We start from the raw sequence: 12,901 nt of genomic DNA, 5'->3' as shown, positions 1-12,901 counted from the left end.
TCCTTTTTGTCTTGGTAAGTCATGTTTCAGTTGTCTTTTATTAGTCACGCCATTTGAATGGCATTGTTTTCCTCTTTTTAAAGTTTTGTCTTTAACATGTTTTATTTTTTTGTTATTTTCCCCAGTATATTTTTAAATTGTATCTCGCTTAAAAATTAGATAAGCGATATTATCAAATTTTAATAAAAACTTGAAACTTGGATCATGTGCAGCATTTTTTACCACAGCCCATCAGCCTTATGCCCATTTCTCCTATCACCCCTCTCCAACATCATGCCACATCTCTCCCTCCATCACTGTCCAACATTCCTCCCCCTTGCATCCCCTTCAACCTGTCTCTCTGGTCCCTCTCCACCACCATTTCCAACATTTCTCCCTCTCATCCTTCTCTTCCCCATGCATCTCTCCTCTCTATCTGCCCAATTTTCTTCTTTCTTCCTTTCCCCATGTGCCACCATCTCTTTCCCTCTTACTCACACACTCATGCCCAACAATTCTCTCTTTCTATTTCCTCTCTTCTATGTCCCAAGTTAGTGCTCCCTTCCTCCCTCCTTTCTGTGTCCCATGATCATGCCACCTCCCTCCCTTCCTTCTGAATTGAGTTTGTGCTCCCTCCCCCATCCCTACCTTCCAGCCGTTGTCCCAGAATCGTGTCCCCTTACTTGTTCAAGCCACACTCGGTCCATCTGCACGTGGTTAACCCACAAGCCTTGCCTCCATCATCAGCTCTGATGTCGGAGAGAAGGTTTCCGGGTCATCTACGTGCAGCGTGTGAACCGCTGCCAGCTGCGTATCCCCCTAATAAGCCGCAGAAGGAGCGAGTGCAGCAAGGTGGTAACTGGGAACCTCTCCCCATGGACCCAGAAGGCTTCCCTCCGACGTCAGCTTCACAACGGAGGGAAGCCCTGTGGGTCAGCTTCGGGAGGGAAGGAGAAGGGGAGCGGGCAGGATTCCCCAGCAGCAGCATCAACGGGTGGGGCAGACAGCAAGGAGGGAGCCCCAGTGGAGGCTGCGCGGCTTTGATGGACAGGCGGGCAGGGAATATTCTCAGCGGCGGCCATGCCACATACCCCCAACAAGCAGCCCGCATACCTCCAATGGTACGTGTATGGTGTGTTGAGAAATGCTGGATTAGACAGTGTGAATAATTTTTCTTCTTGCTTAGAAATTGACTTCTGTTTATTGTGATACAATTCATATATTACCTATACATTTTCTAAACAGAGTAACTGGCATTCCTGTTCACATTGTTGCATGTATGTACAAATAGGTGTCATATTAAACTATTTCTTTTTCTTTTTTTTTTTTCAGGATGTTGTTTGGGGGTTAAATTCTTTATTTACAGTAAGTACTATAATATATTTAAAGCAATAAGATTGTTTTATTGCTCAGAAAGTTATGTACCTTTACCCAAATCTCAGCATCCTTCTATCTTGAAAAGGGACAAACACAAATATTTATAATAATAATAATAATAACTTTATTCTTCTATACCGCCATAGTCAAATGACTTCTAGGCGGTTCACATCAAAGAAGGCTGGACAATCAGCAAATTACAGAATGCAAGAAGTGAGGGTACAACGAAAATAAAACGAAAATATGCATCTTAACTATGTAATATAGATCTTATGTATGCAACCCAAGGAATAAAGCTGGACAATCTGCGAGTTATAGGGTAAACATGAGAGTTATAGGGTAAACATATAGCTCTGGATTCTGTATAGGACTCCTAGTTTCAGAACCTGCCTAAGCAGCTCTTCAGAATCACACACGGGCATCCTATATAGAATCACGTAACATAGTAACATAGTAGATGACGGCAGATAAAGACCCGAATGGTCCATCCAGTCTGCCCAATTCAATTAAAAATTTTTTTAAAAAAATTTTAATTTTTTCTTCTTAGCTATTTCTGGGCAAGAATCCAAAGTTTTACCCGGTACTGTGCTTGCGTTCCAACTGCCGAAATCTCTGTTAAGACTTACTCCAGCCCATCTACACCCTCCCAGCCATTGAATCCCTCCCCTGCCCATCCTCCACCAAACGGCCATACGCAGACACAGACCGTGCAAGTCTGCCCAGTAACTGGCCTAGCTCAATATTTAATATTATTTTCTGATTCTAAATCTTCTGTGTTCATCCCACGCTTCTTTGAACTCAGTCACAGTTTTACTCTCCACCACTTCTCTCGGGAGCGCATTCCAGGCATCCACTACCCTCTCCGTAAAGTAGAATTTCCTAACATTGCCCCTGAATCTACCACCCCTCAACCTCAAATTATGTCCTCTGGTTTTACCATTTTCCTTTCTCTGGAAAAGATTTTGTTCTACGTTAATACCCTTCAAGTATTTGAACGTCTGAATCATATCTCCCCTGTCTCTCCTTTCCTCTAGGGTATACATATTCAGGGCTTCCAGTCTCTCCTCATACGTCTTCTGGCGCTAGCCTCCTATCATTTTCGTCGCCCTCCTTTGGACCGCCTCAACTCTTCTTACGTCTTTCGCCAGATACGTCTTTCGCCAGATACTTGGAGTATTGTGTTCAAAACTGAACACAATACTCCAAGTGGGGCCTCACCAATGACCTGTACAGGGGCATCAACACCTTCTTCCTTCTACTGACTACGCCTCTCTTTATACAGCCCAGCATCCTTCTGGCAGCAGCCACTGCCTTGTCACACTGTTTTTTCGCCTTTAGATCTTCGGACACTATAACCCCAAGGTCCCTCTCCCCGTCCGTGCATATCAGCTTCTCTCCTCCCAGCATATACGGTTCCTTCCTATTATTAATCCCCAAATGCATTACTCTGCATTTCTTTGCATTGAATTTTCGTTGCCAGGCATTAGACCATTCCTCTAACTTTTGCAGATCCTTTTTCATATTTTCCACTCTCTCTTCGGTGTCTACTCTGTTACAAATCTTGGTATCATCTGCAAAAAGGTACACTTTTCCTTCTAACCCTTCAGCAATGTCACTCACAAATATATTGAACAGGATTGGCCCCAGCACCGAACCCTGAGGGACTCCACTAGTCACCTTTCCTTCCTTCAAGCGATTTCCATTAACCACCACCCTCTGGCGTCTGTCCGACAGCCAGTTTCTGACCCAGTTCACCACTTTGGGTCCTAACTTCAGCCCTTCAAGTTTGTTCAACAGCCTCCTATGAGTAACTGTATCAAAGGCTTTGCTGAAATCCAAGTAAATTACATCTAGCATATGTCCTCGATCCAGCTCTCTGGTCACCCAATCAAAAAATTAAATCAGGTTCGTTTGGCACGATTTACCTTTTGTAAAGCCATGTTGCCTCGGATCCTGTAACCCATTAGATTCAAGGAAGTACACTATCCTTTCTTTCAGCAACACTTCCATTATTTTTCCAACAACTGAAGTGAGGCTCACCGGCCTGTAGTTTCCTGCTTCATCCCTGTGACCACTTTTATGAATAGGGACCACATCCGCTCTCCTCCAATCCCCAGGAATCACTCCCATCTCCAGAGATTTGTTGAACAAGTCTTTAATAGGACTCGCCAGAACCTCTCTGAGCTCCCTTAGTATCCTGGGATGGATCCCGTCTGGTCCCATCGCTTTGTCCACCTTCAGTTTTTCAAGTTGCTCATAAACATCCTCCTCCGTGAACGGCGCAGAATCTACTCCATTTTCTCGTGTAACTTTGCCAGATAGTCTCGGTCCTTCTCCAGGATTTTCTTCTGTGAACACAGAACAGAAGTATTTGTCTAGTACATTTGCTTTCTCCTCATCACTCTCCACATATTTGTTCCCAGCATCTTTTAGCCTAGCAATTCCATTTTTTATCTTCCTCCTTTCACTAATATATCTGAAAAAATTTTTATCTCCCTTTTTTACATTTTTAGCCATTTGTTCTTCCACCTGTGCCTTCGCCAAACGTATCTCTCTCTTGGCTTCTTTCAGTTTCACCCTGTAGTTCTTTCTGCTCTCCTCTTCTTGGGTGTTTTTATATTTCATGAACGCCAACTCTTTCGCCTTTATTTTCTCAGCCACTAGGTTGGAGAACCATATCGGCTTCCTTTTTCTCTTGTTTTTATTGATTTTCTTCACATAAAGGTCCGTAGCCATTTTTATCGCTCCTTTCAGCTTAGACCACTGTCTTTCCACTTCTCTTATGTCCTCCCATCCTAACAGCTCTTTCTTCAGGTACTTTCCCATTGCATTAAAGTCCGTACGTTTGAAATCTAGGACTTTAAGTATCGTGCGGCCGCTCTCCACTTTAGCCGTTATATCAAACCAAACCATTTGATGATCGCTACTTCCCAGGTGAGCACCCACTCGAACATTAGAGATACTCTCTCCATTTGTGAGGACCAGATCCAATATCGCTTTTTCCCTTGTGGGTTCCATCACCATTTGTCTGAGTAGAGCCTCTTGAAAGGCATTCACAATCTCCCTACTTCTTTCCGATTCCGCAGACGGAACATTCCAGTCCGCATCCGGCAGGTTGAAATCTCCCAACAGCAGAACCTCCTCTTTCCTTCCAAACTTTTGGATATCCACAATCAGATCCTTATCAATTTGCTGCGATTGAGTCGGAGGTCTGTAGACTACACCCACGTAGATAGAAGTTCCATCTTCTCTTTTCAGAGCAATCCATATCGCTTCTTCCTCTCCCCAGGCCCCTTGCATTTCGGTCGCTTGGATATTGATCTTTACATAGAGAGCTACTCCTCCACCTTTATGACCATCTCTGTCTTTCCTAAAAAGATTATTTCCCGGTATGTTTGCATCCCATCCATGTGATTCACTGAACCATGTCTCTGTGATAGCAACAATATCTAGATCTGCCTCTAACATCAGGGCTTGCAGATCATGAACTTTTTGCTTAGACGGCGAGCATTTGTGGTCATCGCTTTCCAACTATTTTTCAGCGATAATCTCCTTTTTCGTATGGATTTTTGTGTCGTTTCACTTTCCGTTGCAATACTAAGAAATGAGTTGCTGATATTGCTTATGTTGCAGCCTTTACTACTATCATATCTTTTCTCTAACCGACATCCATGTCACAGGCATCACTTAAACAATTGGGTTGCCGCTGAGCTAATCGAGGCAAGGGAATCTCCCTGCTACGATCAGTTTAGTGGCCGCAGCAGAGAACCCGTCTCCCCGCAAAGACTACCAGCAGGAGAGATTCCCAGTCCCTCCTGCCATAACCCCTGAATCCACTCCCCCACCTCTGAATGTCCGCGGCAGGAGAAGTGTCCAATTCCTCCTGCTGCCACCCCCCAAAAGATATCCAACGTGCTGGAACCTGAAAAAATCTTTAAAGGAGATCAAGTAGAAATGTTAACATACATGGAGGTGAGCCTCGAAGACATGCTCAAGCAGATAGATAGATTAAAAACTGACAAATCTCCCGGCCCGGACGGAATCCAACCTAGGGTATTGAAAGAGCTAAAAGAGGAAATAGCGGAATTATTACAGAAGGTTTTTAATCTGTCCCTAAAAACGGGTGATTCCAGAGGACTGGAAGATAGCAATTGTTACATCCATCTTTAAAAAAGGATCGCGAGGAGACCCAGGGAATTACAGACCGGTAAGTCTGATGTCGGTTCCGGGGAAGATGGTGGAAGCGCTGATAAAAGACAGCATCGATGAGCATCTAGAAAGGAATAAACTCATGAAAACAAGCCAACATGGATTCTGCAAGGGAAGATTGTGCCTAACTAACTTATTGCACTTCTTCAAAAGAATAAACAAGCAAATGAATGAAGGGACCCCCATAGACATCATATACTTGGATTTCCAAAAAGCTTTCAACAACGTACCCCATGAAAGCCTACTTAGGAAACTAAAGAACCATGGGGTGGAAGGGGATGTACATAGATGGATCAAAAATTGGTTAGTGGGTAGGAAGCAAAGGGTAAGAGTGAAGGGCCACTACTCGGACTGGAGAAGAGTCACGAGTGGTGTTCCGCAGGGGTCAGTACTCGGACCACTGCTGTTCAATGACATAGAAACAGGGCTGAAGTGCGAAGTTATAAAATCCGCTGTTGACACAAAACTTTTTAATGGGGTTAGGAATAAAGAAGACTGAAGATCTACAAAGGGACCTGAACAAACTATGAGAGTAGGCAAATAAATGGCAGATGAGGTTTAATGTAGAGAAATGTAAAGTCTTGCATGTAGGAAACGGAAACCCGATGTACAGCTATACGATGGGAGAGCTGGTAATGGGTGAAAGTAGCCTAGAGAAGGACTTAGGGGTGCTGGTGAACAAAACAATGAAGCCGTCGGCATAATGCGCAGCGGCCTCTAAGAAGGCGAACAGAATGCTAGGTATTATCAAGAAAGGTATCACAACCAGAACGAAGGACGTTATCCTGCCATTGTATCGGGCGATGGTGCACCCGCATCTGGAGTACTGCGTCCAATATTAGTCGCCGTACCTTAAGAAGGATATGGCGATGCTCGAGAGGGTTCAAAGGAGAGCGACACGACTGATAAAGGGTATGGAAAACCTTTCATATGCTGAAAGATTGGAGAAATTGAACCTCTTCTCCCTGGAGAAGCGAAGGCTTAGAGGGGACATGATAGAGACTTACAAGATCATGCAGGGCATGGAAAAAGTAGAAAGGGACAGATTTTTCAAACTTTCAAAAACTACAATAACGTGAGGGCATTCGGAAAAATTAAGAGGCGACAGATTCAGAACCAATGCTAGGAAGTTCTTCTTCACTCAAAGGGTGGTGGACATTTGGAATGCGCTTCCGGAGGGCATGATATGACAAAGTACGCAACTGGGTTTCAGGAAGGGATTGGATGATTTCCTGAAGGAAAAGGGGATTGAAGGGTATAGATAGAGGATTGGATGATTTCCTGAAGAAAAATGGGATTGAAGGGTACAGATAAAGGATTACTGTGCAGGTCCTGGACCTGATGGGCCACCACGTGGGTGGACTGCTGGGCGTGATATACCTCTGGTCTGACCCAGCAGAGGCACTGCTTATGTTCTTATGTCCCTGCTGGAAAGCCCCCCGGAGGGGCCTTAAGCGCCTGGGCAAATGAGGGCCTTAGGCCCCTCCCCGGTGCATCCCATGATACACCAAGTAGGGGAAGGCCTGCCTTTCAGTAGAGGTGGGCCTGCCGGCCGTAGGGAATAAGCATCCCTCAGACCAGCCAACTAAAAAGGTACTAGTGAGGTCCGGGGGGCTTAGATTTCTCGGGGGGAGGATTCCGGCAGAGGGACTGGGTATCCCTCCTGCCGAGGGATGTCTTGGGGGGAGGGGGTAGCAGGAGGATGCTGTTTATAGAATTTGCCTTTAATGCTTGCATGAAATACCTCTTTATTATTAAAAGTTAGTGCCGGTAAAGTTTTAGGACAGGAAATCTTATAGAGGTTGATTTTGTAACCAAGCACCTATATGAAAAGTTCCAAAAGCCACCTATTTTATAAAGATAATAAAAGTGGGAGTAATTGATGACGCTGAGCTAAGCGGCGGCTCCTTGCCACAGCTCCGCTCCCCTCGCGTCTATTTTTTGCCTAATTACTTTCAAATTTGCCTGCCCCACTCCTTTTTTTCTCCCTGGACGTATTGCTTCGGGTGTGTAACGAGACCAACGGCGCTCCGTTTGGTGGCAGTTTGGGTGAGTTATGCCCATAAAGACCCCGTGACCTGCCAAGGCTCAGAGATCGTAAGGGGCATCCAAAATAGTGTCTGCACCTTCCTCCCTGCCGAAAGTATTGCTGCAGAAAGACGCGGTCCAAGAGTTAACTAAAAACATCTCCATGGCTATAGATGAGCGCCTTACCAAGCTCCAGGCCACAGTCGATGACATCCGCAATAGCCTGGAGCATCAGGGCCAGCGCTTGCAGATGGTGGAGACCCATATCGCCGCGCAGGAGGACCGTTCCAAAACCATGGAGGTGCAGCTTCGGGCTGTGGAGGCACGCTGTTCCACCTTGCATGCCCGCCTCTAGGATCAGGAAAATCGAGGCCACCGGAATAACATTAGGCTGGTGCAGCTTGCTGAGACCCTCCACGAAGAGGAGTTGCGGGACCTTGTAGAGTGGTAGCTACCAGAGGCCTTGGGCTTATCGCCTCCAGGCACGAAGATATTGGTGGAGCATGTACACCATCTGGGACCCTGCAGGGACGGAGATGGTCGACTCCGACCCATAATCACCCAGCTCCTCAACTTCGCCGACAAGACTCAACTGATGGCGCTGTACCGGAAGAAGAGCCTGCTGGAGCATGGAGGGAAGCAGCTCCTTTTGTTTAATGACCATTCTGCAGAGGTTGCCATGAAGCAGCGCGCTTTGGCACCCTACTGTTCTGAGCTACGCAATTGGAGCCTCCGGTTTGTGGTCCAGTTCCCGGCCAGAGTGCGCATAATGGAGCCCGGTGGCCCGAAGATATGCGACACTCTGGAAGATCTGCAGGCCTATGTCCGCACCCTGGCTCCACAGGCGCCGGCTCCCTAACTGTTCTCTGGAGATCTCTGGCGCCTGACTTTGGGGCTCTTGGACTTTGCCGTCCTGGATCTTATTTGCAGCTGGGCTGGGGCTTGTTCTCGTTCCCGATGGCGTTCCGAGGCATTCCCCCCGGACACCTGTGGATGGGCTGCCTAGCATGTGTGCTTTCCTAGACATTCACAGTTTTCCCTGATGGATGTAGGTTCGTTAACCTCCCTGGGGGTGCTTTCTTTGATTGACTGCTCCATGTGCCTGTGGCCTTTATGAACGGCCTTTAGCTTTATATTCTTTTTCTATTTTTGTTTCTTATTTACTGAGGCTCCTGGTGCCAGAATGGGGTTTCCCTCTCGTGGCGAGCTGGGGACCCTTGGCTTCTTGTTTTTTTGGACATTGTATTCCTGTACCTGTTATATTGGACTTTGTTCTTGCCATAGAGACTGTTCCGCTTGCTCTGTGGGGAGATTGCTGTGGGTGGGTATTCATTTTCTTTGCGGGTGGGAGGGTGGGAACTGGAGCTTTTCTGCTTCTTTTTAGGTGGTGGTGGTAGGGGGGTTGTGGGGAATCGTTATGGGGATTGGCTGGTTGCTGGGGTAGGAGGCGGTGGGGGGGTTGTTGAATGTACTTCTGGTATGTATGTGGGGATGTGTGGCTGATGAGGAGTGAATGGGGAGGTCTCGGGGTTGGAGGTCTCCTTCTGAATGATTGGGGTTAGAACATAAGAATTGCCATCTCCGGATCAGACCCTGGGTCCATCAAGTCCGGTGATCCGCACACACGGAGGCCCCACCAGATGTACCCTGGCCTAGTTTTAGTCCCCATATCATCGTATGTTTCTCAAGGGAGATGTGCATCTAGTTTGCTTTTAAATCCTAGAACGGTGGATTCCGCATTAACCTCCTCTGGGAGAGCATTCCAGGTGTCCACCACTCGTTACATGAAGCAGAACTTCCTGATATTTGTCCTGAATGTGTCCCCCCTTAGCTTCAGTCCATATCCTCTTGTCCGTGTCACATTGGACATTGTAAATAACTGCTTCCCTTGCTCTATTTTGTTGAATCCTTTCTGTATTTTGAAAGTCTCGATCAGATCTCCTCGCAGTCTCCTATTCTCAAGGGAGAACAACTCCAGTCTCCTAAGTTGTTCCTCATAGTCCAGGTTCTCCATACCTTTCACTAGCTTTGTTGCTCGTCTCTGCACCCTCTCTAGCAGTTTTATATCTTTCTTTAGGTATGGAGACCAGTGCTGGACGCAGTATTCCAGGTCTGACCATGGCTCTGTAGAGCGGTAGTATAACTTTCTCTGATCTACTAGTAATTTCCTTCTTTATCACGCCTAGCATTCTATTTGCTTTCCTCGCCACCGCCACACATTGCACCAACGGTTTCAGGGTCCTGTCTATCAGTACACCCAGGTCCTTTTCCTGTTCGGTCTTTCCCAGAGTTACACCTGACATACTATACTTGTGTTCTTTATTTTTTCTGCCTAAATGCATCACTTTGCATTTTTCCACATTAAACTTCATCTGCCATTTATCTGCCCACTCCTCCAATTGATTCAAGTCGCTCTGGAGTTCCTCGCTGTCCTTCTGCAATCTGATTGCCCGGCATAGCTTTGTGTCGTCTGCAAACTTGATGATTTCACTGGATGTTCCTTCTTCTAGGTCATTTCTGAAAATATTAAATAAGATGGGTCCAAGTACCGAGCCCTGGTGTACACCGCTAGTCACTTGTTCCCATTCTGAGAACTTCCCATTTATGCCCACTCTGTTTTCTGTTCTCTAGCCATTTGCCTATCCATCTTAGTATATCTCCCTCTATTCCATGTCCTTGTAGTTCCTGAGAAGTCTTACATGTGGAACCTTGTCGAACGCTTTCTGAAAGTCCAAGTATACAATATTCACCGGTTCTCCACTATCAATTTGCCTGTTCACTGTCTTTAAAAAATTGAAGTAGGTTCGTCAAACATGGTTTCCCTTTCCTGAACCCATGTTGACTGGCTCTCATCAGGTCGTGTGTGTCTAGGTGCCGGACTATGCTATCTTTGATCAGCACCTCAACCATCTTTCCAGGGACAGACGTGAGACTCATGGGTCTGTAGTTGCCTGGCGCTCCTCTCGATCCTTTTTTAAATATCGGCGTGACGTTCGCTATCTTCCAGTCGTCTGGTATCTGTCCTGTTTTGATTGACCGTTTGGCAAGTTTCTGCAATAGCTCTCCGGTTTCAAATTTTAGTTCTTTTAGGACTCTCAGATGGATTCCGTCAGGTCAAGGAGATTTATCACTCTTAAGTTTGTCGATCTGGTGGTAAATCTGGTCCAAGTCCACGTCTACTGTGGTGAGGCTGTCCTGTACGACTCCCTTGAACACTTTCACTGTGTCAGGTATTGTTGCGGTGTCTTCCTTTGTAAAGACAGACACAAAGAAGGAATTCAGTTTGTCTGCAATTTGTTTGTCATCCTTGACGCACCCTTTTCCTTCCAGGTCATCCAGCGGACCCACCGCTTCCCTTGCAGGTTTTTTCCCCTTAACGTATGTATCTAAAAAAAGGCTTGAAATTTTTGGCCTCCTGCGCTATTTTCTCCTCGTAGACCTTTTTGGCAATCCTCACCACCTTATGACATTTTTTCTGAGCATCTCTATGTTTGCTCCAAGCTTCGGATGTTTTTGTGCATTTCCATGTCTTAAAGGAGTCCTTCTTTTCATTTATGGCTTCCTTCACCTCTTTGGTAAGCCACGCCGGCTCTCTTTTGCCTTTGGACATCCGCGGTATGTAGAGGCTTTGTGCTTCCGTGATAATATTTTTCAGTAGGGACCATGTCTGTTCCACCGTTATGACTTTGCCCATCTTTTTCTTGATCTGTTTTTTCACCATGGCTCTCATGCTGTCGTATCTTCTTCCCTTTTTAAAGTTTAAAGTCATTGTTGAGGTTTTGGTACCTTTCCCGACATCAAGTTTGAAGTTGATCATGTTGTGATCGCTCGTCCCCAGCGGGACCATGACTTCTATTTCCTTTGCCGATCCCGTAATGCCATTTAGGACCAAGTCCAAGATGACATTTCCTCTCGTCGGCTCTCCTACCATCTGTTCCAGGAAGCAGTCCCCTAGCACTTCCAGAAACTTTGCCTCCTTGCCACAGTTAGAGGTTCCCAGGTCCCAGTCTATCCCCGGGAAATTGAAATCCCCCAAGATAATGACATTACCTGTTTTACATTCTTGTTTAATTTCCTCTATCATTTCCAAGTCTGTCTCCTCCCTCTGTCCTGGCGGTCGGTAGTAAAGGCCAATCTTTGTCAGCATCATTGTATCTAGGAATCCTGATCCAGAGGGATTCCAGCTTCTCTTTCTCTTCCGCCATAGTCTCTCTCACAGATTCTATTCCTTCCCAAACATATAGGGCAATACCTCCACCTTTCTGCCCCACTCTCTCTTCTGAACAGTTTGTATCCCTGTAGTACTGTGTCCCATTTGTTTTCATCATTCCACCATGTTTCTGTTATACCAATGAATTCCAGTTCGTCGTTTTTTGCTCTTGCTTCTAACTCTCCCATTTTGTTTCCCAAACTTCTAGCATTCGTATACATACCTTTGAGTTCCCTATGTGTTACCTTATTGGACTTTCTAAGCTTAGCAGTATCTACTGTTTCTTCCACGGTTCCCTTTCCTGCTGCTGTGTTGTCTCCCTCATTTGCTTTGTGGTTGACCCCTCCTGTGTTTGAGTAGTTGTCCGTAGTTCCTTCTTCGGGAGCTCAGCCTCGATGTGCTGGTGACGTCAGAGGGGTGGGCGGAGCTATCTCTCGCCTCTGCCCCTCTCTCTCATGTGCCTGCTCTCGCTCTCGGCTGTCCCCTTGCTTACCCTCCTGCTCCCGACTCTTCACTCCTGACTCTCTCCGCTCTCCGCTCCCGACTCTCTTCGCTCCTGACTCTCAACTTTTGCCGGTCAGCCGCCTCCCCGCTCTCCTTGGCTTCCCGCAGTGGTCGCCGCGCCGTTGGCTCCTTTCCTTTTAAGGGGGAGCTCGGCCTCGGTGTGCTGGTGACATTGGAGGGATGGGCGGAGCTATCTCTCGCCTCTGCCCCTCTCTCTCACATGCCTGCTCTCGCTCTCGGCTTTCCCCTTGCTTACCCTCCTGTTCCCGTCTCTCCGCTCCTGACTCTCCCTTCTGCTAATCAGCCGCTTCCCCGCTCTCCTTGGCTTCCTGCAGTGAAGATTCTTTGGTATGTCCTTGGGGGTTTGGCTGGGAGGCCCTTGGGGATAATGTGACAGTATGGGGTCTTTGGATTCTAGCTGTACATTCCTCCAATAATTATGGCTGATCTTACTTGTGTTACTCTGAATGTGGCTAGTATCAACTCTCCTGTGAAACGGACTAAGGTCCTGTCCTTCTTGAAGAAAGAGAAGGTTCAGGTGGCCTTCTTGCAGGAGACCCATCTCACTGCCAGTGAACATCAGAAACTGGCACA

General features: G+C 46.6%; 1 protein-coding gene across 10 annotated transcripts in view; it reads left to right on the top strand.

The window, feature by feature from the left end:
- UBE2F (ubiquitin conjugating enzyme E2 F (putative)) overlaps window positions 1-12,901 on the top strand; it is a 625,415-nt gene that overhangs the window by 535,346 nt on the left and 77,168 nt on the right. For 7 of the 10 annotated variants that reach the window (XM_033944349.1, XM_033944351.1, XM_033944357.1 and 4 more), the window contains one exon: window positions 1,312-1,344. The exons of the other annotated variants lie outside the window; for them this stretch is intronic. In XM_033944349.1, the coding sequence (XP_033800240.1) occupies window positions 1,312-1,344 (33 nt within the window). The remainder of the gene's footprint in view (window positions 1-1,311; window positions 1,345-12,901) is intronic. 10 annotated transcript variants of the gene reach the window in all.

The sequence above is a fragment of the Geotrypetes seraphini genome, chromosome 5, assembly GCF_902459505.1.
Source record: "Geotrypetes seraphini chromosome 5, aGeoSer1.1, whole genome shotgun sequence".
NCBI classification, from domain to species: Eukaryota; Metazoa; Chordata; class Amphibia; order Gymnophiona; family Dermophiidae; genus Geotrypetes; species Geotrypetes seraphini.
The sequence above is the reverse complement of the archived record's forward strand: the minus strand, read 5'-3'. Positions and strand labels throughout refer to the sequence as shown.